This window comes from Notolepis coatsorum (assembly GCF_963971535.1).
Source record: "Notolepis coatsorum genome assembly, chromosome: 16".
Taxonomy (NCBI): domain Eukaryota; kingdom Metazoa; phylum Chordata; class Actinopteri; order Aulopiformes; family Paralepididae; genus Notolepis; species Notolepis coatsorum.
The window spans coordinates 30,833,811-30,861,022 of NC_140180.1; the positions used below are offsets into that span (position 1 = coordinate 30,833,811).

Consider the following 27,212-nt stretch of genomic DNA (forward strand, 5'->3'; position numbering starts at 1 on the left):
AGAGCAGCATAACTGGGCCACGTACCGAGGTCAATTCAGCACTACAGATATTTTAGGTAGTAAAACATCTAAAATAAGAATAAAATACAGTCAGGTTCCGGGATATACATTTTGAGATATATTGTGTCATGACAATATCAACATTTTGTGCATAGATATGTTGTGCATTTGTGCTTTACCCTAATGAGCTGCATGTGATGTGGTAGCCTACTATTATTACTGTATAATTATGATTGTAGAAAATGACTTGTGTTACACTGTGTTACAGAAAGCACACACTTGGTAAAAGACGTTGCCATGGAATTGTAAACAATTACAATGTGAAACTCGTCAAAAATCTACCTGATCTGCTCTGCAATGTTAGCGAACCAGCTAGGTTAGCTTTGTAAAACAGTATCCATCATAGCTGTCAACATTGGGATTTGAAAAAACTGGAGATTTCGCCCCGTCCCCCTCCCCCGCCCCCTCCCAATGTAGTCTCCTCCCCCTTGTATGTATATATTTTCTGTTAGGATGTTTGTTGACAGCTGTTCTCTGCTGAGCTGCCTCGTCGCTGCCATCTGCTGGTCAAAACCTGTATGTACCCAAGGACTGGGTGAACTACTAATTGCTACATTAAATTATTCAGATACCTGGTTGAAAGTGAAATGCTGTGTACATCCCTGCATTAAATGAATGGAAGTGTCAGTGTTTCTGTAGAGGAGATGGAACGCCTGCTCTTGTCGGCACTGCACAGCCGTGGAATCGCAAGGCCATAGATTTAGAATCGATAGAAAAGGCACATTGTGGTGTATCATAATTAATTTGTTGAATACAATAGGATTTTTATAACGTTGACACAAATTAAGGAATATTTACACTAAATTCTCTTTGACCTCTTATTTATTTAATGAATTAATTAAATTGTAGGTACTGTTTATATTGTACATAGTCCTGTGTGTTGTATATTGTGTCCTATGTTACTTTTGTGTTTATTGTCTTTCTATATACACCGTGGGAAGGGGGGCACGTAATTGAATTTTTCTGTATGTCTTGCACAAATTGGAAAATGACAAAGTTGACTTTGACTTTTAACATGTGTCTATAGTGTCGGACACTAATTGTAATGTTAAAAACTGATACTGCTGTAATATAAAGTGAAATTCTACCATGCCTCAATGTATCAACTTTAACACTTTCTCTGCCATGCTTATATCCATCAATGTTTGATCACTGCCACCAGTCTAAGCCTATGGAGATGTTTACCTTCTTTGCAGGGCTATAACTTTTTAAATTGTATTGCTAAATTTACATTACTATGGCCCATTCAACATCGATTATCTATCGTTCAGGATGTAGGAACGTTTTACTTTTTCATTCACACATTCATACAAAAATACCGTCTAGAATATAAATATGTTTTTATCGTTTTCTGCAGTAAATCCTAGAACGTGAGATATAAATGCATATATACATTATCAAATGCCATTTGTTGCCGATACACGCTATATTAAAAATTTCAACTGTACATGGTCCTAAACGTTATGACTGATCATGTGCGGGTGAACGGAGGGGGGGGGGGTCGTTTATAATTCCGTGATCGTCGTTAAATGATTTATGTAGTATGGGTGATATATAGATCAGAGCAGTTTGCATCAATAATAATAAACAAAAACACTGAAACTCACGGCAGCCTCCTCTTACCATTGGGCGATGATACTGGAGCAAACAGATCCCAGTTATGTGATGGGAATCGAGGCGATCCATTTCCGGTTTGTATAATACTAATACACGCCAAAATCATGTTGATTATTGAGTTATGGCAGCGATCGCTACACATGGACGTGTATCTTGAGTCCTGCAACGATAAGCGAGTGGCCGGACGGATTTCAGAGATGCACCGAGACCCAACTGTCCACTTCCGGTTTGGCAACTCGCAGATCATCCATCAGGTGGCAGTATTGAAGCGTTGCAGAGTTGTGCCAAGTCCCACAGCATCCCACAAGGCTCCGTGAGTGAAATATGAATACCATGGCGAAAATATGAAATATGATCAGAATAACGTCGTACGCCGTGATCTGGCAGAATTCGCATGAACTTGAAACCCGTTGTATGACGTTATTGGCGGAGAAAGTGTTAATGTTAATGTTAGACATTTTTATTTCCCGGGCGGCTACGTGGTGCAGTGGGCAAGGCGCTCACCACAAATACTGGAGACTGGGCTCGAACAGATACGCCTCCCTGTTCGAGCCCAGCGCTCCACATTGCTTTCAGTTTAGCTGGTCGTCCGCACTAATACACATTGGCAGTATTAGGGGGAGGGAAACTGATGGGTGGGGATCGGGCGCTGTGGACAGCGACTCCTACAGGTCGGTTGGAGCGCCTGCGCAGTAGAATCAGGAAGCGAAAACCCAGACCCCTGACGCTGAAAGATCGCGCCGCGCAGGTGGAAAGATGCGACTGCTGTTACCTCGAGTATCGGAGGGGACTCGTGCTATGTATGACTTAGTCCACATTGCAGCCGGCTTGTGGGAGGCATGAAACAGTGTTCAAAGACAGGGGAGGGTTGAATTGGATGATACGAAAATTGGGATGGGAGAAAAATCGAAAATGGGAGAAAAAGTGGATAAAAAAAAGAAATGTTAATTTCCATTATTTCCACCATGTGCAACATTTCCTAAGAACAGCAAAGTCCATTCTATCAACTCCAAATCTGTGCTATGAGCTCAATTTTCCCGGTGCATGCAGAAGTAGAATTGCTGTCTTGTTTTGGATGAATGAGTAGAAATGAAAAACGGAAATCTTGTTTTATTAAAGTAGTTTTGACATGTGATATAGATAAAGATATTGTTTCATTTTGTATTGATTAACTTTACATTTGTGCTTCATTACTTTACAAAAGTTATACTGGCACATGGGTCTAATACAGCAATGGATTATCGGTAAATGCAACGTTAAAGCAGTGCCAATGTAAGACTGACTTTACATTAAACGAATGACAATAATATAGTATAAAGTAGGGTATTATTTGGACTAAAGAATGGTGTTGTCTCACCCTACTTGCATGTTGAGGGAGAGCACCATACATTATACAATGAGAAACCACGGCCGAGAGTGAGCTCTCCGGGAACAACCCCACTTTGCCCGACAGTTTTGTCAGCAACCGTCTTCCGGTCTGACTTCCTGTGCTAACGGTCTAATCTACACTGCTGCCACCTGTCGTCACGGACGGGAATTGCAGCCATTTTGTATAAATAAAAAATAAACGCAAAAAATACGGGAAAATATTTGAACGGGAGGACAGCGGGAGAGAAGGTTGAAATACGGGAGAATCCTGGGAAAAACGGGAGGGTTGACAGGTATGGTATCCATGGCTTATGCACCTCCTCCCAAAAAGACAGGGCTGCCTCGAGAAGTTCTGAAGTGGCTGCAAAGCCTTGATTTGTCCCTTTCTCTAAAGAATGTGCGCAGGTAAGTAATGCCGGTGAAGATAAATTATATTTATCTTGTAAATTGGCGATTGTAAATTATGAGAAAACTGCGTTGTTTTAAGTTGGTGTCTTCATAATAAAGTATTGTTAAAGTATAACGTTATTCGACATTGCATCATCATACATTTTGTTATGTTTGAAGTTGATAAAGGAATATTGTATCTTATCTTATCTCGTCTACCTAACGTTACTCATTACACAGGATTACAACACTGGCTATTAGCTACCGTACATATCCATGCCTCTTTTTTAACTAAAGGTTTTATTTTCTTTGTTAAAATAAGTGGTCTACATGTTAAAAGAATAGCTCAACATTACAGCCACCATATAAAGTGTTTGGTCAGTAACATGCTTCTCCCAGTCCCTCCGCTCTTGATAGAAAATTAATTGTCTGGTATCCCTATTTTCACTTTATCCGATCAGGAGAGATAACTCCACACTGCAAAGATGGTCTGACATAAAATACATAACTTAACCCTTATGTGGTGTTAGGGTCTCCAGCGACCCGTTTCAAGGTTATAATATGTAATAACTACCATGCAGTTGATTTTATTAGAACAAGGCTTTATGATATCCTCCACAACACATATATAAGCACAGCAAAACTATGCTTCACCATTTTGAAAATTCTGAAGGTATCTGCAGAAAAAAAGGTATGACTGGTGTTAGGGTCATTCTTGACCCGGCAAGGTAAAACTATACTATAAAAATACTAAATATAAATAAATGAAATAATAATAAATATACTAAACTTTTTTTCAGAAGTTATATTCTAATATAGTTCTATTAGTCAGAAAACATTATCTATGGGTTTCACATTTAGTATATTATGATTGAACAACCTCATTTTCATCTTAAAAATAAGGGACATGATGTGTCTCGGGGGCCATAAAATCAAATTACAATGGGATTATATGTTTATGAATGCATATAATGTTAGTTAGGATGTAGTATTAACTATATTGAGTGATACTCCTTTCTTTTTAGTGGTCAGGACTGAGTTCGACCCCGGGTCAACATTGACCCGCTAACAACGGTCAGTGGTGCCAATTCCTAACACAACATGAGGGTTAAGAGATAAGACATAAAAACACATATGTGCTTGAAACAAGTAAAATAATCTACCAGCTATTTTGGCTTGGCAAAATCTATTGAAATAAGTACAAATATCTATGGGTTCTGGATAAAGGGAAGAGATACAGTACCAGCACATTTATTTTTAGTTTACTGCAGAGTGAAGGAACTGGGAGACCCATATGTTGCTGACCAAACACTACAGTGATGGCTGTCAGACTGTAGAGAGCTATTTAACACTTATTTGAAACAAAAAATACCACTTACTTTTAATTGAAATGCAATAGACTACTATTCAATTTAGGGTAGAGGAGCATGTGTAAGCTACTGTGTGGCAGCTATAATGATTAAGCTAGCATCTGTTTATTTACAGAGATTTCTCCAATGGTTACCTTGTGGCAGAGATGTTTTCCTGGTATTATCCTGAGGACTTTGCAATAATGCACTCGTATGACAAAGGGACGTCATTCCCTACCAAGCAGAGTAACTGGTGCCAAATAGAACGGGTGAGAAGAGCAAGAAGATCAAACAGTGCAAGGCTGTAAGACTATTCAGTTCAACCTCCTCTGGGACCCACATACTGTATTCAAAAGAATGTGTCTTTAGAACCAAGCTGATTTTGCAGACTGTTATGTTGGTGTATCTATTAACAACATTTCCATTTCATAGCCAAAGGTATTTCATAAAGCCTAGCCTACCTTACATTGCAGAGACATTGGAAGACTTGGCAAGGTATTTTACATCTCCAAGAATGAATTGAGGACCGCTGTATACCACATATTTACATTTATATATATTACTGCATATATATACACTTATATTTGTCTGAATATACCTGCACATAACCCCTCTATATACTTGCTTGAACACCTGTACATAACCCTTAGCTCTGTATGATAGCATCTACTATAATGTTGTATAGTATATATATTATGAATTATATATATATATATATATATATATATATATATATATATATATATATATATATATATATATATATATATATATATATATATATATATATATATATATATATATATATATATATATATATTATTCCCACCACATAAACCTATCCTCACCTGTCTGTACTTACCTGCACATAGTCCTTTAATTTATCTATCTGTACATATCCTACTCTTACTAGTTATGCTGCTGGCCAGTAGTAGTCATACTGTCTCTATTTATATAATACAACTCTGTACATACATACATACATACATACATACATACATACATACATACATACATACATACATACATACATACATACATACATACATACATACATACATACATACATACATACATACATACATACATACATACATACATACATACATACATACATACATGTATACATACATACATACATCATCTAATTTGTATATTTTGCACCCAGTTTAACCACCTGTACATTGTATATTGCTTTTATACTTTACTGCTACATTTGCACTCTGCCAAACTTATTTTTGTTGTACAGTACTTGTACTGTATAATGATAATTCATTTGAATAAAATCTAATCTTGCCATGGCACACACACTTTTGGGGCCCAATCCAGACTTTGAATACATTTTTCTATTTCGAACCAGCTGTTTATGGAACATGCACATGTATTCCCAAGTTTTTGCAGAAGCAGGACATTCACATCACGAAGGAAGTCATTGACGGAACCATCCACTGTAAACCCGGAGCAGCCGAGCTACTGGTGCAGGAGATTTATACCATCTTAACGAAGAGACGGTGAGATGATCGCAAGGTCACGGCCTCCGCATTGTTGGGGCCAGTGCTGAGCTTTGGAAAGGATGATGTAAGGCCTAATCTTAAATACTGTGTGTTGTCGTCAGGATCAAAGGTCTGCCGGATGGAGAAGTGGACTTCACTGACCGGGGCTACCAGGTGCATTTACCCAAGGTGGCACGCTCCACAGCCTCCTCGGCCATCAAGAGCAATTTGTCGAAGACTGAAATGATGGCTGAGCCCGACTTCAACACCAATCAGAGGAAGGTGGAGGGCATAATCCACAGGCGTCAGGAGCAGAGGGCTGCAGAGAGGCTGCAGAACCCCAGTGAGTTCCAGTGGTGGAAGAAGTACACAATTCCTTTACTTAAGTAAAAGTAGAAATACCCAGATAAAAAGGTACAAGTCCTCCATTCAAAATCCTACTTAAGTAAAAGTAGAGAAGTATTTGATATTGAATGTACTTAAGTATCAAAAGTAAAAGTACGCGTTCTACATGTTTTTGTATTCCAGTGCTTGGGAGCATTGGACCAGAACCATGGTTAAAGTGGTCTGTAGTCCAGTTATGCTGCTCTGATTAAAGGTTATATTAAATTGGTATGTAGTCCAGTTACGCTGCTCTGATTAACTTTTAAACAACCCTGAAGTTGTCAGGCTTCAAATTTGAAAGTACATAATATTCATGAATTCTTGCCATGTTTTCTATGCAAAATCTTTTTCTTCAAAGTAACTATAGAAGCTGATAGATTAGATAAATGTAATAGAGTAAAAAGTACCTCAAAATTATACTTTGAATACCTCAAAATTATACTTAAATACAGTACTTGAGTAAAAAATACTTAGTTACTTTCCACCACTGATCAGTTCAAACTGAATACTGTCTGCCGCCCAATTCACCACTTGATCTGCACATTATCATTGACAAAAGTGCACCTCGAATGCTAGCTACCAAGTGGCTCAGTTGTTCACTGTGGACCCTCTATATCCACCCGCCATTAGGGATGGGTACCTTTCACATTTGAACCGATACCAGTACCGGTACCTGTGAATCGATACCGGTACCCAACGGTACCTTTTTTCTGTACTTTAGTCTCAAGAAATTTAATTTACCTACCTCAGTCGTAAAAAAAAAATCCAAACTTCAAATAACTACAATTTAGACAGTTTTCGGCTTGTCATTGCTCCGACTGCTTTGTTGTTGAATCAAGTCAAATCCTAGGTAAGCATATATTGTGCGTGTGAACGTTGACATGAAAAAAAAAAAGTAAAAAAAAAAAAAAAAAGTAAAAAAAAAGAAATTAATAAAGATTTTTTATTTTTATTTTATTTTTATTTTTTTTTCGGTTTCTCACTTGATTTGATACTGGGTAGTACCGACGTGTTTCGGTTCGGTACCTCAAAAGTACCGAATTCGGTACCCATCCCTACCCGCCATACCAAGTGACCAAATCTCTATTTTACCAAAACGCAAAAGAGTGCCCACTTTGGAATGTTCAAGCTGAGTGGCCATTTGATGTGTCGAATGGCCTAGTGTTCGCTTCGAGATTGAGCTTCATAGCCTAATGTGGATTCATAGCTTTATTTTGAATAGAAGGATTAAACTAACTGGATAGGTCCAGGTGCTTATACTGGTACTTAACTTCATGTTGAGTCATGAATAGGATTTTATTCTGTGGCCTGTGGCCTACCTGTAATTCATCGCTAAAACAACATCTACCCTGGAGTTAGACAAGAAGATACACCTTTTTTCTTCTCTGTGCATGCAGTAGCCTAGCTTAGCGTCAGTCACTGGAAGTAGGTTCCTCCATTAGCCTAGTTCCCAACGTCTTTCTACTCCTACTGCATGCACAGAGAAGAAAAAGGTATGCATCTTCTTGTCTAACTACAGGGTTCCCAAAATGTTGGAGTGTTAAGATACATACCTTTTTCTTCTCTGTGCATGCAGTAGGAGTAGGAAGACCTGCACCGTTAGCCTAGCTTAGCGTCAGTCACTGGAAGTAGGTTCCTCCATTAGCCTAGTTCCCAACGTCTTCCTACTCCTACTGCATGCACAGAGAAGAAAAAGGTATGTATCTTCTTGTCTAACTCCAGGGTAGATGGTAAATAAGCTAATTTCCCAAAATGTTGGAGTGTTCCTTTAACGTTTCTTTGAATGTGACAGAATGTGGCTAATTTGTGGTTCAAACACTAACACCTGTTTCTCTGGTTTGGTTGTAGAATGTTTCCAGTCTAAGCCCAGTCTGGGACAAGTGGCGGGACAAATGGCAGTCCAAATGTCCCTGCCATGCCGCCAAGGTGAGGAGAGCTCTGTCCCTTGTAGCATTGACTCTGTTGGCACTGTGTGTTCAAACATCGCTAACAGTAGGCACTGGCTTCCAAAGAAATTCAATATATTTGGCAAACACCAATAGAGTAAATGACACCATATTTGATCTATTTATTAAAGAGATTTGCACTACATCCACACCTCAGTTTTTGTACCTCATTGTCTGCATTTTTACTTCATTGTACTTTCATTGTACTTAGGTTGTACTTTAGTTTGTATATGATGATACAAACAGCATTACTATGAAGATGGTTTGTTATGGTTAAGATATAAAGTTAGGGTTAGGGTTTGACCGTTTTGGTTAATTTAAGGTAACAGTGTGGTTAAGGTCAGGGTTGGAGCGAGGCTATCAGAAAAGTGTGTCTTGGTCTTGAGGTAAAGCCACTTGCCTCCCATGTGACTGTCCCAGGTTTATTCCCCAGCAGGAGAGCTCAAACATTTTCAGAATTTTGTTATACTTATTTGTAATACATACACATTGTATGTACATTTTCCTTTTTCCTGTGGTCGATTAGTATAATTACATATTGTAAGTGACATTGGGCTGCATATACAGAACAATTTACGCATATTGTCATCGCCCTCCATGAAAATGTTTTTTTAAAACACTTTTACTTGCCCGCTTCCTCTAGCAATGTCCCCCCCATCCCAACAAAGTGCAGCCACTGTCCCCTTCAAGGAGGTTGAGGTACGCCAGCCCAGCGGACGCTCCCCGGATTACTATTAAAAAATAAAAGGACTGAAGGTATCCCTCCAATGACGTGATTGTGTCGTTCTAATAACAAAATACCTTTCAATGTGAATTTCTCCTGGCCATTTCTTCTGTAGAATTGTTGAGAAAGGAGAGCTCTGTATTATGTATTATTTATGTATTATTTTGTAACTTCTCTCGTTTGACAGTAATTCAATCGTTAGTATTCACCTGTGGGTAGTGTCTACAGCCACCAGCAGGCAGCAGTGTCGTACCTGATTTAGAATTATGGGCGTAGCAGTGGGTTGAAAGGCACTCTCTTCAGTTCAGGGTTTTGGAGGCAAAATATCCTCCAAATTTCAGCTGTGCTCTTGACACACGATTACGATTATGATTAAGATAAGATAAGACATTCCTTTATTGATCCCTGTGGGGGAAATTCAGGAATCATAGCAGCATGGGGGAGGGGGGAGGGGAGGTACAGGTACGGGCATGGTAATAGTAGACATAAATATAGGCAATACAATTATAGTACAGTAGACAAGTAAAAAATAAGCAGTGTAATATAATTAACTCTGAATATAAGCAAGTAAGCGGTGTAATCAAAGGTGCATATGTTATCAGTTATATTATAAATATGGTCAATAACACTTAGAATCTGAATATATACTATGAGTAAGTAAAGTATACACAGGTGCAGGTACCCTGGGAGAGTAGAGGGTAAAGAGGACTATACAGGGCATGTGAATTGTAACTGATCTTATTGGTTCATCTGATCATTTGTCCCGCCCATCTGCTTTCGATTTCTAAGTAATACATTAATTGAAATTCAGTGGCTGTTGTTAAAAATAAAAACAAACCTACGCTATCATTTCTATTTTCGTCTCCATCTGGTTGTGAGTCACAATGTTGGTGACCGGAAGGAAGATTAGAGATTATTTTCTCTCTGATGTTGAACCCCTTTATTGAAACTCCCAATAAAACCATGTGCAGATATTGTATAGATACAGTATTGTCTCATGTTTTACACTTTCTCCTGCAAGAAGCCAAAGACACACACACACACACACACACACACACACACACACACACACACACACACACACACCCCACACACACACACACACACACACACATACACACATACACACATACACACACACACACACACACACACACACACACACACACACACACACACACACACACACACACACACACACACACACACACACACACACACACACACACACACACACACACACACACACACACACACACACACACACACATTTGAAATGTTTATTCATGTCCACATGAACAGAAGTACAAGGAGGCCTCATACAAAGGACATAAACAATGCGAGTGCAATCAGAAAATTATGAAGAACAGTCAGGTACAAGGTGCATGGACGGCAGAATCATGGGAAAAGGTAACAGCGCCTCTTCCAAATTGAGCGGCTTCCTATAATTGCTGATACTGAGCAGTACCTGGCTAACTGCTTGGCCTTCCTTTTGGGGAGACCGGCTATTTGTAGGCCCCTCACAACCAACTTGTGCACATGCCCTAGGCTGCCAAAGATAAAAACTAGGAGTTTACATCTGTAGCCTAGCTGTGAGATGGTCTGCTGTAGCTGTTGGTATTTCAGCATTTTGGTTAGGAAGGCTTCTTCTAAGCTGTAGTCAAAAGTACAGCCAACCTCAAGAATGGACACCTCCCTAAGGTGTTCATTTACCACAAATACATCAGGGGTGTTAGCTGTAATACTAGAGAACATGGAATCATCATTGCACAGGTTGAACATGCTTGGCTTCACAGTAGAATGCTTAAACAGCATGATGGAGGACCTAAAAATAAGAGATATCTTTCCCTATCAAATCTACTATTCTGTCATGCCTACTTATGTAGAGGCCCCTGTATACATGGCAACCATTTAAGATGTGGGACATGGTTTCAGCTATTTGGTTATTGTCATGAATACAGTGAGGAGCATGACTGCCTGGAAACCAGATGGGGAGATTCAGTTTAGATGGTAAGGCCTGTAATCTCGCTTTCAGAGTAAAGATAACAATGCACTCATCTATGGCAACATTTTTTAACACAGTGAGAGACAGAATGGTCCGCAGCAGGGAGACACGCAATCTTCCCCTGCAGTCTCAACTCAGTCCATTGTTCCCGCTGTCTTTGCTGTTGTGCCCACAGGAGACGACCTCGGGCATTAGTCAGTGGAAGTTGGTGATCCATTCCACACACAGACATAGATGCTCTGACTGAGATACTGGGGTCAGATATTCTCTGAGACAGCCACTGCCTCAGAGTTAGACCCCACCCACTCCAGGGTAACATCAGCCCAGCAACACATGTCATTAAGGTCCGGCCAGTCTGACCACACACCGAAGCAAGGAGAGCGACTGTCCAGCTTTCCATTCAGCTTTCTCTTGAAGCCTAGGAAGTTAGGGTCCGAACCACGCGCCAGGGGGACCTTATGTCTTTTTAGGTCCAAGAAAAGAGAAGAACGGGCGAGCGTTCTCACATACTGGTCATCACTGTTCAGCATATTCAACAGATGGGAGAGCCGTGTAGCAATATATGCCCATTCAAAATTGGGAACACCCAGACCACCCTCACGTTTACTGTGAAATATAATGTTGCGTGTTGTGTGTGTGTTGAGGCCAGTCCATTGTCTCACTAGGTGTACGGTTTTATTAGTCAAATCATGTAGTGATTTTCGTGGAATATGTACATTGGCGAACAGATGTTGTACTTTGGCCAATGCCATTACTCTGATTGCCTCAAGTTTCATGATGAGTGGAAGTGGTGATGCATGAATTAAATCAAGTCTGCTGGTGTATTCAGAGATGATTTCATCTACCTGTTCCACACACACACACACACACACACACACACACACACACACACACACACACACACACACACACACACACACACACACACACACACACACACACACACACACACACACACACACACACACACACACACACACACACACACACACACACACACACACACACACACACACACACACACACACACACACACACACGTGTACACAAACACTTGAAAAATATATATAATTTCATCACACAAGAAAACATTGGCTGATTGTTCAATCTGGCAGAGACTACGGCACAGTGTGATTTAACTGTGGCTGAGGGGGCTGGCTGAGGGGGCTGGCAGGTGGGCGTGTCACATGTGTGAAATCACAACTTTGGTGTTTCATGTCATTGAGTGCTGCAGTGCCGACTCCATCCGCCCACATGCTGGGCCCTAACTGAAAATACATGAATGCAATTGATAGACTGGTCATTATTATCACACACACACACGCACACGCACACACGCACACGCGCGCGCGCACACGCACGCACACGCACGCAACCCCCTTCTATCAATGTACCACCGAATGCTCAGTAGATGTGGTGCTCAGTAGATGTGGTGCTCAGTAGATGTGGTGGTGCTCAGTGTAAACTGGGATATACTCTCAGGGTTTATATTACGTCTGGAAAACATGGGAAATTATTTTGACATTTTTTCAGGTCTTTAAAAGTAAAAAGAAAGAATAAAAAGAAAAAAAGAAATACAGGGACGTTTGGAAAACAACTTCTGGATATGTATCACCACCAGGTTGAGTGTCCCTGAGAGACTATATTATTATTAGCCTATAGAACAATATGCAAAACATCTGCAATGTCTGAAAATGTAGGTCTGGGACGTTTGGAATTCATTATGAAAATAGGCAGTAAGATTTCAACATCAATACATCAGTGTAAATCCCCTACCTTGGCAGGATTACAGCAGAAACATGAAGACACTGACACATTGTTAACCTCTATTTTGCTGCTGGGGCCAAGAACAAATGCAACGCCTCCTTTGCAACAGCAAGCAACAGGGTTTATGGGAAGGCTGGTCTTATCGTGAGAATTAGGCTACCAATTGATTTGACAATGATCTAATTTGTTTACTGTAATTATAAAAAGGTAGCATAATCTGACAATGATGGGTTGCATTTATATAGCGTTTTTATCCGAAGCGCTTTACAATTTATGCCTCACATTCACCCATTCACTCACACATTCACAGACAGATGGGGGAGGCGACCATGCAAAGTGCCAACCTGCTCATTGGGAGCAGTTAGGGGTTAAGTGTCTTGCTCAAGGAACACTTTCGACACAATGTTGGGAGGAGCAGGAATCTAACCAGGAACCTTCAGTTTACCTTCAGATTACCAGACGACTGCTCTACCTCCTGAGCCACTGAGATATATTGTTGAATTGCATAGCTAATAAAACCCAGTCTTGGTGGAAACCCACTACAATGCTCTTACAGCACAACGGTGAGATTCTGACACAACAGCCTAATCAAATGCCCAGTGGGGAAGTCTATTGATTTGGGGTTGTTTCGTTGAACACTGGAGATTGAGAGATCATACAATCTCACACGATCACCTGATTTTTCAACTGCAAGCCAAGGCTTGTGACCGCACGCTAACTAAACTGTCATGGCACAGTTGTTCGGCCGGGTGTTAACAAGCCATATCCATGCCGCTGCCTAAATAGCTCACAGTATCACGGGTGGAAAGTAACTAATTGTTTTTACTCTCATTACTGTAATTGAGTACCTTTTTGTGCGATTGTACTTTTTAAGATCAGTAGTTTTACTTAAGTATATTTTATTTGAAGTATTTATGCTAATTAGTTACATTTTAAATACCATCCATTAAGTTTAAACTGTGTGGGTATCGAGCAGGAAGAAAAACGGGCAGGTTCCAAATTCTGTGACCATCTAACAGGGAAGACTCTTGTTAGACTGTGTTAGTCAATATTTGTATTGTTATTCTCTGAATTGCTTTTATCCTGTATTTTGCGCTAATGTTATGTCAATTCTACTGCTGTGAAGCACTTTTGGCTTGTGTTATACAAATAAAGTATTATTATTATTATTATTATTATTATTATTATTATTATTATTATTATTATTATTATTATTATTATTATTATTATTATTATTATTATTATTATTATTATTATTATTATTATTATTATTATTATTATTATTATTATTATTATTATTATTATTATTATTATTATTATTATTATTATTATTATTATTATTATTATTATTATTATTATTATTATTATTATTATTATTATTATTATTATTATTATTATTATTATTATTATTATTATTATTATTATTATTATTATTATTATTATTATTATTATTATTATTATTATTATTATTATTATTATTATTATTATTATTATTATTATTATTATTATTATTATTATTATTATTATTATTATTATTATTATTATTATTATTATTATTATTATTATTATTATTATTATTATTATTATTATTATTATTATTATTATTATTATTATTATTATTATTATTATTATTATTATTATTATTATTATTATATATTATTATTATTATGGGATGGTCAGCACAGAAGCTACTTAAAAAGGTGCTGCCGAATCACGCCGCCATATTCCTTTTGCCAAAGTACAAACAGAGTCTCAAGCGAACGCCGGTGGTCTCGCGAGAGGTTAAGCGTTGGGCCGTGACGTCAGTGGAGTCACTCCAAGCAGTGCTGGGAAGCACAGAATGGAGTGTATTCCGTGATAACACAGCCAATATTAACGAATACACCGAAACGGTGATTGACTATGTCTGTACTCAGGTAGAAGTAATAATCCCCTCCACCAAAATTAATATCTACCCAAATCAAAAGCCCTGGGTAGACAAATCCGTCCGTGAGGCTCTGAAAGTGCGCACATCAGCATACAACACCGGGCTGGTGACAGGCAACATGGAAGAACACAAGATGGCAAGATACAACGTCAGGAGAGCAGTAATAGAGGCAAAACGGCGTTACAGGGATAAAGTTGAACTTCAGTTTGAACAGGCTGACTCTAGAGGCATGTGGCAGGGCCTCAGAACAATGACAGACTACAAAGGAACCCCCCTCAAACTGAACAGTGACATCTCCTTAGCAAATGATCTCAACTCCTTCTATGCGAGGTTTGAGGCTGTGAATAACAACACCAGCCTACAAACCATGGCAATGGGGGGGGGGGGTCTGCTGATGGAGACTCAGTGTTCAGGGTAACAGAGCATGAGGTGAGACGGATCTTTAAAAAAGTGGATATCAGGAAGGCAGCAGGACCGGACGGCATCCCCGGCCGCGTCCTAAAAGTCTGTGCCGACCAACTGGCCCCGGTATTCACTGACATCTTCAACCTGTCCTTGGAACAGGCCGTCATCCCCACCTGTCTGAAGAAGTCCACCATCATCCCTGTACCCAAAAAATCTACGCCCGCTTGCCTCAACGACTACCGCCCTGTAGCCCTCACCTCCATAGCCATGAAGTGCTTTGAGAAGCTAGTGAAGGGCTACATCTGTTCCTCCCTCCCCATCAACCTGGACCCTCTGCAATTTGCATATCGCCCCAACAGGTCCACGGAGGACGCCATAGCCCATGTGCTGCACACAGCAGCATCACATCTGGACAAGAGGCAGGGGAACTATGTGAGAATGCTGTTCATCGACTACAGCTCAGCATTCAATACCATAGTCCCCTCCAAACTCATAGCCAAGCTCAGGGACCTGGGCTTGAACTATGACCTGTGCCAGTGGGTCCTGGACTTCCTGACGGGCAGACCCCAGGTGGTAAGAGCCGGCAACTGCACCTCCTCATCCATCACGCTCAACATAGGGGCCCCCCAGGGCTGTGTTCTGAGCCCCCTCCTCTACTCCCTGTACACACATGACTGCGTAGCACAACGGAACAACAACACCATCATCAAATTTGCTGATGACACAGTAGTGGTGGGCCTGATCTCTGCCAACGACGAAAGGGCCTACCTGGAAGAGGTAGAGAACCTGTCACAGTGGTGTCAGGAGAACTGCCTCTCCCTGAACGTCAGCAAAACAAAAGAGATGATTGTGGACTTCAGGAGGTCGGGGGTCAAGGACTACAGCCCCCTCAGCATCGACGGGGCATCAGTTGAGAGAGTGAACAGTTTCAAGTACCTCGGAGCCCACATATCCGAGGACTTGACATGGACCACACACATTGACAGTGTTGTGAAGAAGGCACGACAACGCCTCTACTTCCTCAGGCGCCTAAGGAAGTTCCAAGTCAGTCAGAAGATCCTTAGGAACTTCTACTCATGTACAATAGAGAGCATCCTGACCGGCAACATCACCTCCTGGTTTGGGAATAGCACTGCACAAGACCGTAGCAGACTACAAAGAGTGACACGTTCAGCCGAACGCACAATTAGAGGGGGGCTTCCCACCCTCCAGAACATTTACAACAAGCGGTGCAAGGGGAAGGCTAAGAGAATTATTAAGGACTCGAGCCACCCGAACAACTGCCTCTTTGAACTGCTGCCGTCAGGCAAGCGATACCGGAGTCTTATGGCGAGCACAGAAAGACTCAGAAGGAGCTTCTATCCCCAGGCCATCAGGCTGCTAAACGAACAATAATCGCTAAACGAACAATAATCACTATGCAACAACCATCAAATGCACACAGCACACACACCCACATGCACACACTCACTCAAACAAACAACACACTGCAGCACCCACTCTCCACACTTTAGATCACACAAACACACTTACACTTTATATTTATTGATAAAGGATTTGCACTACAACTCGTACACCTACTGTGAATTGTACCTAAACTGCACCTCGTCCATTTATGCCTTGCACTATATAGTATTGTATATTAGTACACTGCACAGTATTGTATATTGTATGGTAACTACGTCTACGAACATTGTACATATGTCTAAACTGAACACTGTGACCTCTTTTTTTTTTTTTTTTTTTTTTACTTCTAATTTTTACTATGTTTTTATTTCATACTTATCTTGTCATGCACAGTCTCTGGAGCGCAACAGTAAGAAGCATTTTGTACAAAAGTATTCTGTACTTCTGTATGACAACTATTAAAGAAACTTGAAACTTGAAACTATTAATGCCTCCCTATAGTGTAGTCATGTTGAATCTGCTTGACTTTGTAATGGTGTATTTTTGTATGGTGTATTTAATTATATATCCTTATTTATATTGTCTTTGCATTGCTTGGGGAAAACCATGTCTAACAACCTCTGACCCCCCCCCCCCCCCCCCCCAACACACACACACACCTTAAAGAAAGTAACAATAACCTTTACTCTCCATTTTCCATGAGGTACGTTTTAGTAGTATTTAAGTATATTTGTCCACCAGCAATGTTATTTTTACGTAAATGGAATTGAGTCAAAGTAACAGTACTAGATAATTTTTGTACTCTTTCCACCTCTGCCAAAAGCTGGTTGAAATGACTGCTAATGTTATTGCTAGGGACGGAGGAAGTGGGCTCTCTTGGATACCAGTCCCACTGCATGATCTAACATCAAAGGTAGACATTAAATGGACAGCTACATTTTCAGACAACTCACTTTGAAAGAAATCAATAGTTCTAACTTGGGGGTGGTGTTAGCCGAATGGTTAGAGAAACAAGCTTGTGCCCCAAAGGTTGCAGGTGTAGGAGTGCAGGAATGACGAGACGAGAGATGCAGACGAGAGATGCAGATGGTGGTAGAGTTATTCCCTTTTAATACCCAGCAACAACACTTCCTGTTTCCCAGAATGCACCCCTTATACCCTCTGAACCCAGAGCCAGGAGCCCTCACTCCACTCCTAAAGTCCGGTGAATGTCTGTATACATGTGAGTGATAAGTGAGTCACCACACAGACCCCCCAGAATTCACCATAACCCCCCAAAAGAAAATCAACAACAATCAACGTGGCGGGGGTGGATCAGGAGGCCGAACCAACTATGTGTAACACGTGCAGTGGGGACTCAGGGGATGCCAGGTGACGAGAGGGAAAAGCAGTCGGCAGGGGCTGGGCAGGGGGTCGTCCACACCGTGGAGCCGGTCGACCCAGTTGCTGGCCCGAAGAGCAGACCATAGAGCGGTGAAACCGTTCGCATAAGCCGTTGCTCTGTGGGTTGTAAGGTGTGTTGTGGTGGAGCTTCAATCCCAGGCCCTCAGCGACTGCAGTCCACAGCACGGACGTGAACTGTGGGCCCCCGGTTGGAGGTGAGGTCAGACGGCGTGCCAAAACGGGCTACCCAGGACCTGATAAACGCCCGGGCCACCTCAGCGGACGTGGTCGATGCCAGCGAAACCACCTCAGGCCACCTGGTGGTTCTGTCCACCATGGTGAGGAGGTGAGTGAACCCATGGGAGGGGGGCAGGGGACCTACCATGTCCACATTGACATGGTCAAAACGACTCCGGCACGAGAAATGGTGCCAAGGGGGCTTTGGTGTGACGGTGTACCTTTGAACGCTGTTATGCCACACAGGAGCCAGCCCAGGCTGTTATGTCTTTCCTGAGGCCATGCCAGACAAATTTAGCACCGACCAATTTAGGGGATGCCTTCACCCCTGGGTGTGAAAGGCAATGGATGGCTTCAAACACCCGCCGCTGCCAGCCAGTAGGAACCATTGGACAGGGCTGACCGGTGGAGACATTGCAGAGGAGTGTGGTGTTGGCGTTATCAAACCCCACATCCTCTAACCTTAGCCCAGTGTCGGCCATTCGGTAGGTCTGTATGTCCTTGTCAGTGGCCTGGTCGGCAGCCATGGCAGCATAGTCAAGTCCCAAGTGGACGGCCCCCACCACCGGCCGGGAGAGGCAGTCAGCGACGAAGTTGTCCTTGCCTGTGACATGCTGTATGTCTGTCGTGAACTCGGAGATGGCGGAGAGTTGGCGCTGCTGGTGCCCTGACCATGGGTCAGTGGTCATGGCAAAGGTGAGTGGCTTGTGGTCCACAAAGACAGTGAAATGTCGGCCCTCCAGCAGGAATCTGAAATGCCGGTGGCAGTTGCCAGGCCCCGCCCACCCGTACACTGCCCCCACTGCATAGTTGGAGGCGTCGGTTGTGAGTGTGATAGGGGTAGTAGGAGATGGGTGTGCCAGTAATGTGGCATTGGCCAGCGCAGTTTTGGCGCCCATAAAGGCCTTATCGGAACCCGGTAAGACATCGGCCTTGGGATCCTTACCCCACAGAGCCTCATACAAGGGGAACATGAGATGAGCAGCACAGGGAATTCATCTGTTATAGAAGTTCACAATGCCTAGGAACTCCTGCAGGGACTTCACTGTGTGGGGGTGTGGAAAACTGGCGACTGCGTCCACCCTGGCAGGGAGCGGAACGGCTCCCTCTGCCGAGACTCTGTACCCGAGAAAGTCGATGGACGACCGGCTGAACTAGCACTGAGCTGCTGGAATAACTGCTGGAGATGTGTCAGGTGCTCTTCTGCAGACGTGCTGGGAGAGAATGTCATCCAAGTATATGAACAAGAACGGCATGTCCTGCAGCACCGAGTCCATCAGCCGCTGGAATGTCTGTGCCGCACCCTTGAGGCCGAAGGGCATATGCAGAAACTTGAAAAGTCCTAAAGGAGTGATGCCCGCTGTCTTGGGTACGTCCCGTGGGTGAACCGGTACCTGGTGGTAGCCCTGCACCAAGTCTACCTTGGAGAAAATGGTGGTCCTCGGCAGGTGGGTGGAGAAGTCCTGTATTTGCGGGACAGGGTCCCGGTCTGGGGTCGTGGCGTTGTTTAGGCGTCGGAAATCGCCACAGGGGCGCCACCCGCCATCAGCCTTAGTCACCATATGCAGGGGGGCACAACACTCATTTTCCCGAAGGGCACACAACACTCATTTTCCATGGTATTGTTATAAACTTTGGACCTGTACTGTAGATAAGACTTCAGGCTATGGAACCGTTATGTTTTCCAGCTCCTACCTCTCAGCTGGAACTGAGAAAAAACCAAAAAAATTAAATAAAAACAGGCATCTGGCAACACGTAAACAAAACATGAGTAAGCAAAACGTTTATTTCAGTGTGATTCTTCTTCTGTTGTGGAAGAAAGTTCAGAATGTTTCCTTTCAAAAGAGACCAGAATCATGCATGTGCTATAATAATAAATAATAATAGATTGTATTTTAAGAGAGAAGCGCCTTTCTCAGACTCAAGGACACTGTACAAGGAAAGGATGGAAAAATATAAATTTTGATAAAAAAAATTAAATAAAAGATAAAAAATTAAAAACTATGAATATCTGTGTATAGTAACAACAGGAAGAAACAAATAAGATAAAAGAGATAAAAAAAGGAAGCAAGGTGCTGTCCAATTGGATGAAGTGGTTGAAATTAACAAACAAAACAAAAAACAAAACAAAACAAAACAACAGAATTGTGGCTTAAAAGAGCCAGGGGTGGGCTACTTGGGAGCGGGGCCGTGTTGCGTGAAGGCAAGTGTGAACAGGTGGGTTTTTAGCTTGGTTTTGAAGAGGTTGATGGTGTCAGAGCCTCGGATGAGGGGGGAGAGGGAGTTCCACAGTCTGGGGGCAGCTACAGCGAAAGCTCGAAGCTATAAGTGGTTCAAGTAATAAATCGCAAATTACTTTGGGTATGCAATCGTCAGGCATTTTATTCAAAATGTACCCTCAGCATAAGGGGTTAACCCTATCAAAACAGCAGTCAAAGTGTATATTTTCAGCACTACACGTGTTTACAGATGTTTTTAAGATTTACCGAAAATAAGAATTTATCGGAAAATGCTAATTCTATCTCTCTTTTATCGTAAAAACGTGAGGAAATGACTAAATCCAGATTTAATAATAATACATTTAATTTATAACGCACCCTACATTCCTGAGAGTCGCAGAGTGCTACAGAGTTAAAAAGAATATAATACAAATGGATATATAAGAAAGAAGAACACATAGCAGAACAACATATTAATAAGACATAAAAACTAATAAAAGGCCTTTCTAAAAAGGTAGGTCTTGAGTCCACGTTTAAAAGTATTAACAGTTTGTGGTGCTCAGGTGGTTGGGGAGAGCATTCATAGTCTGGGCGCGGCCGAGCAGAAGGCTCGATCGCCCATGGTGTGCAGCTTAGTCCTGGGGGCTTTGAGGAGGTAGGCTGTGCCGGAGCGAAGGGAGTGAGGAGGACTGGGGGGTGAGGAGTTCCTTGAGGTAGGCAGGGGCACCACTGTGTACACACTGGTGAGTGAGGAGGGAGACCTTGTACTCGATCCTGTGTTCCACGGGGAGCCAGTGAAGTGATCTGAGGGTGGGGGTGATGTGGTCATATTTCCGCACCCTCATCAGGATCCTAGCAGCGCTATTCTGGATATTCTGCAGTTTTTTAATGCTTTTACTAGGGATCCCGATGAGGAGTGCATTGCAATAGTCCAGCCTGGAGGAGATGAAGTGGACAAGTTTCTCAGAATCTGCCAGAGTGAGTGAGGAGCGGAGTTTTGAGATGTTCCTGAGGTGAAAGAAAGAGGTCTTGCAGATATATTTGATGTGAGTCTCGAATGAGAGGTGGGGGTCCATTTTCACACCCAAGTTAGTGACAAGGGTGGAGAGAGGAATGTCCTGGCCGGAGAAGGAGATGGTGGTGATGGTGGATGACCGGACCTGGAGTGGGGTACCAACCAGCATTGCTTCCGTTTTGGAGCTGTTGACCTGTAGACACCTGTGGTTCATCCACGCCTTAGTCTCCTCCAGGCAACCAGTCAGTGTGGGGGGTGATGATGGTGAAGATGGTGAAATTCGAATGTACAGCTGGGTGTCGTCAGCATAGCAGTGGAACGACACACCGTGCCGGCTGATGATGCGGCCGAGGGGGAGCATGTACAGGGTGAACAGCAGGGGGCCGAGGACAGATCCCTGGGGGACACCACAGGTGACGGGGTGGGTAGAGAATGTTGCACCTCCCAGGGAGACACACTCAGTCCGACCAGCCAAGAGGGACTGGAACAAGCCCAGGGCTAGGTCACGGAGTCCGACGTCGGAATGGAGACAGTCCAGGAGGATAACATGATCAACCATGTCAAAGGCAGCCGATAGGTCGAGAAGGACCAGAATGGATGGGGTTCCAGCATCCGCCGCCATCAGAAGGTTGTTGGTGACCCTAACCAGGGCTGTCTGTGCTATGCGCAGAGCGGAACCCAGACTGGAACTTCTCAAAGATGTTGTCTCTGAGGTGTGCTTGGAGCTGCACCGCAACTACCTTCTCCAGCACCTTGTAGAGGAATGGGAGATTGGAGATGGGCCGGTAACTGACAAGGGCCTCTGGGTCCAGGGTGGGTTTCTTCAGGAGGGGGGTGATGATGACAGTTTTGAGAGCAGGCGGAACGTGGCCAGCCTGCAGGCAGAGGTTTATGGTGCTGGTCATTAGGGGACCAATAGTGTAGATATTGGCTTTCACCAGGGCTGTAGGGAGGGGATCCAGGGCACACGTAGATGACTTCATCCTCCCGATGATGACCTCGAGCTCACGCTGCGTGGTGTCATTGAAACAGCGTAGGAGCTGGGAGACTTCAGGCTGTGGGACAGCAGGTGGAGCAGGTGACGAAGAGGAGCCGGGGAGGAGAGAGCGGATGCCCTCAACTTTGGCTGTGAAAAATGACATGAAGTCATTACACCGCTTCTCAGTGGTCTCTCTGTGTGCCTGGGTTTGGGGTTTGAGGAGGTGGTGTATGGTGGAAAAAGCTGTTTAGAATTGCCGGGGCTATTGTTAATGATGTTGGAATAGAACCGAGACCGAGCGTCCTTAAAGGGGAACTATCTTATAAATGGCCTTTTTGAGTGTTTAGCATTGTTTCCTAGCTATGTGAACTTATATTAATATGATCTATGTCTCTAATTCTCATATTGGCGCATTCTTCCAATTCTCCTCTCACAATATTCACCCTCACTGAACTGAGTCATCTGAAAATGTGATGATTTGTGATGTCAGAAAGACACTGCTGCATGATAATGGCGAGGTACAAGATGAGCTGCACACAGTGGTTGGAGCCCAGGCTCAAAACGGCTTAAGATCTTGAGGTAGAAAAATGCTGTTTTTGAGGACTTGATTAGAAATACAAAACAATGAATAAAAAAAAAAAATAATTACAGAGGTGTTCCATAGACTCACAGGAATTGTGTAAAAGTGCCCAAAATAGTGAAAGAAATAGTAAAATAGTTCCCCTTTAGGGGCTTTGGAGTAGGCCTTTTGGCGTTCTCTGTAGGTCTCTCTGTGCATGGTGAGTCCCGACGTAGTGAGGCGTCGCTCAAGGACACGGCCAGCCACCTTCATCTCCCTCAGCTCGCTGGGGAACCAGGGGGCAGAGCGTGAGAACGTGACCATCTTAGATTTCACAGGGGTGTGAACATCCAGGAGGCCACTCAGGGCTTTGTTGTAATAGCCTACTGAGTCACTGGCTGAGGAGAGGGCAGGAGGGGTGAGGGGTGAGATGTTGGAGACCCAAGGCCAGAGCGTCCAGGGTGATGTTTTTTATGTTTCTGAAGCAGATCTGGCATTTGGGCTTTGAATGGGGGGGGGGGGGGCAGCATCTCTGTTGTGAAGGATCAGATTAAACCGAATATATATATTTATTTATATATATATATTTAATTGTATTTGTATATCGTTTGATATCCCCTGTATATTCCTTGTACAATATGCACTGAATATCCCTTTAGTCTACTAAACAGCCCATAATAGTTTCATTCTACCATTGGACGAGAACCTGGCGCCAGGTTGCCATACCCCTAGGTCCAAGTTCAATCGTGCCGCCCAACATGTCGTGGCAAGCCCCGGTTCCGCGCAGGAATATGTCGGGCGAAATACGAATGGTACTATTTGTTCATAGCGCATATATATATGGCGCAAGTAAAGTAGAACTTTCTTTTAGTCCAGTTCTTTACCCTCCAACAGAGTGACAGACGCGAAGCCTCCCCACGACGCACGTGTGGTGTAGTAAGGCCTACTTGGCCTCAGAATAGGCATTGAGATATCGTGTAGATTAATAGTTGAATAGTCATAGTTTGGCACTATACCGTCGAGTTGGACGTATTCTATTAAGCTAATAATAGTCTATTTATGTATGGTGCATCGTTCGGTTAGAGTTCTAAAGTTATCAGTACCCCCATCGTTCCTGACGTTATCTGGACGCTTAACCAGGCTGGGCAGACCCCTAGTGGTGCTTGCATCCGAGGAGCTCCGGGCCAGGGCGACTGGACCTGTATATTGGATTACTCTACCCGGACGACGGCGAGCCTTCCACGGCTTGGATTATGCTTTGGGTGCTTTGATTATTCCATGGATAAAGGCCAACACTGCAGAGTGTTGGAACTACCCCCCGGAGAGGACTCCAGGTGAGACGGCGCTCTACACCAGTGAGGTCGCCTCACGTCTCTCCGTTGTGGACCGGCAGCTACCGTCCACCAGAGGGTCCAGCTGTATTCGTCTGCGGACCGAGGTTCTGTGGGCACCGTGTTCAAGGCTTTGAATTCTCCCAAGAAACCGTCGGCCAGATGGGATACCGCCAGCGGCTTCTCTAACCCCCCCCTCCTACTGTCTTACAACCAGCGGGACCCCCCCCCCCCCCCCTTAGTGTATCCAGCTATAATCATTTAAGTACCATCGCTATAGTTTCCTAAATATCCAGGTTGTATACTTACTCCCTGCGTAACCAGAGATTGGACATTCAATGTTGATTTACCTACGAATACTCATTTGCCATACAAGTGCATATTTCAAATCATAAGTGTAAACAAGTGAACGTTGTATATACCTTTTGCTATATTAAACCTTCGATTTGTACATTTGTGTGGATTCGTTTCATCAGGTGGGAAAGTGTTCATCATACTTATATCATGTACTGGATGGCCAGAAGTTAAAGTACAAGAGGTAGTGGTATTAAATACCATATCTAACAATACAGTCAGGGCATTGTACCCCTCAGTTACAATTGGTCCTTCGAGCCGGAGGGTAACTAGTGTAATATTAATATAGTGTTATTAATATTGAAATGGCCTATGATGAACACTCCACGAAACGATCCTCCTAACCTAGAACGCCCGCGGCGCAGACGACAGACACCTCAGTACTTAGAGGCTTACACTGTCAGTCAACTACCTAGCCTTCGACAAACGGTAAACGCGGTAAAAGTAGAAAGTAAAATTATGTCTGACCTTAACGACCAGGTTTCCCCGACCACAGAGGCCCTAGTAGGTCCTAATGTAACTGACCAAGCTCACGTGGGGACCAGGAGGGAGCGGACATGCCTTTACCCCCCGCCACTACCCAAGAAGTAGTCCCCGACCACCCCCGGGAGGAAGACGACCCTACAGAGAGAGAACTCTGCACGGAAGAAGAGGAGGAGAGCGCCGAGGAAATAGAGCTCCAGGACTCCCCAACGAGTACCCCCAGGAGCGGCTCACGCAGGAGCGGCTCACCTCCACAACCGCCTTCCCCCAGCGAAGCGGAGAGGATGCTACAACAGGCGTTCCTCGTCAGCCTGACAGCCTCTACCGAACGCGATCGACTCCAAGCGCAGACGCTTAGCGAGCGCGAACATTTTACCATTGAAAGAGACCGTCTCCAAGCACAGGCGCTTAGCGAGCGCGAACAACTCCAAGCGCAACAACGGAGCGAAGAAGAGCGCACACGCCTGGAGATGAGACGCCTTCAGACAGAAGAGAATATGGCAAGAGACCGGGCCGACGCCCAGCGCGCCGCTGCCGGTGCCCAAAGAGAAGCAGATCTCACCAAGCGCGAAGTCGAGCGCGACAAGTTACAAGCGCAGCTGATGGAGCAGCTGATCCGCAAGGCAACACCCTCTCCCTCCGCCAGGGGTTCAAGGAACTCGTCGAGACAACAGTCAAGGGCAGCGTCTCCTCAACGAGCAAGCGACCCTGAACTTGACCAACAGACCGAGCCTAGACCCCCCGCAGACCCCCTTCCCAGACCGGTCCAAGCGAGACCCAGCTACAAGGAAGGAGCGGCATACACTGCGGAGAAGCTAAATAAACGATTACAGGATCTGGAAGATCTGATAGAGGAAGAAGAGGGAGAGGAGGAGAACCAAGCCCGACGACAGCACAGTACTCCACCGGACCAGGAGGTCCAGTACAGTCCAGGCTATACCCCCGCGGCGCTGCGCTACAGACCCCCGACTCTATTCGCGGGTGAGCACGACGCACGACCAGCCCCGAGGAATAGCACCTGGACCAGCGGGCCATGGTACCCTGTCAGTACCAGCCCACAGCGAGGCGCAAGAGGGGACTCGCCCAGGAGGTCTCTCCCCCAACGCTCGCCGATGTATCAGCCATCCACGGCGTCATACATTGCCACGCCGTCATTCCCAGACTTCGCCTATGAGAGTCGAGCACAGTACACGGAGCTCCGGATGTGCTTAGAGACAATGATGGTGGATGTCGCTGATGAACGCCACAAGTATGCAATATTACTGAAGCACCTGAAAGTACCGCGAGCGCACAATATAGCGCTAGCCTATGCCACCTCTTCGACACCATACACAGCGGCCCTAGCGGCGCTGGACCAGAGATATGGACGTATATGGGATTACGTAATCCAAGAGATAAGGCATATTGATCGCCTACCCCCAGCCACAGACAATCGCTCACTAGACGACCTGTCAATCAAAGTGCAGTCCCTGGTAGGGATGCTGGGAGCGCAACGGGAGAAGGGCATGCATGAGCTATACGCCAACTCTAACGTCGAGAGGATTTTGGAGAAGCTGCCACCCGCAAGACAGGAGCGCTTTAGGCGACAGAGAGACTACCGGGATCCCAACGGCCCCGAGCCATCCCTCCTTGATCTAGCCGACTTCCTGGCGAGAGAAGTCAGCAGCTTACGACTGGATACATTCGGGCGGAGCACGCCAAGCTCCAGAGAGGGACCCAGGAGAATAAATGATGGAAGAAGATCGGTGACTGTCATGCACCAATCAGAGTCAGTACCGAGCAGTAAGAGTCACAGCACCCCCTCGAGAAAAGA

General features: G+C 43.9%; 1 protein-coding gene across 1 annotated transcript; it reads left to right on the plus strand.

Moving 5' to 3' along the window:
* Positions 1-3,349: 3,349 nt before the first annotated feature.
* spata4 (spermatogenesis associated 4) lies at positions 3,350-18,308 on the plus strand (the record flags this gene model as incomplete). The annotated part of the gene is made up of 6 exons (XM_084332011.1): positions 3,350-3,450; positions 4,918-5,050; positions 6,174-6,292; positions 6,397-6,617; positions 8,507-8,584; positions 18,190-18,308. The coding sequence occupies 6 exons, from the start codon at positions 3,350-3,352 to the stop codon at positions 18,306-18,308; spliced, it is 771 nt and encodes a 256-aa protein (XP_084188137.1).
* Positions 18,309-27,212: the final 8,904 nt, after the last annotated feature.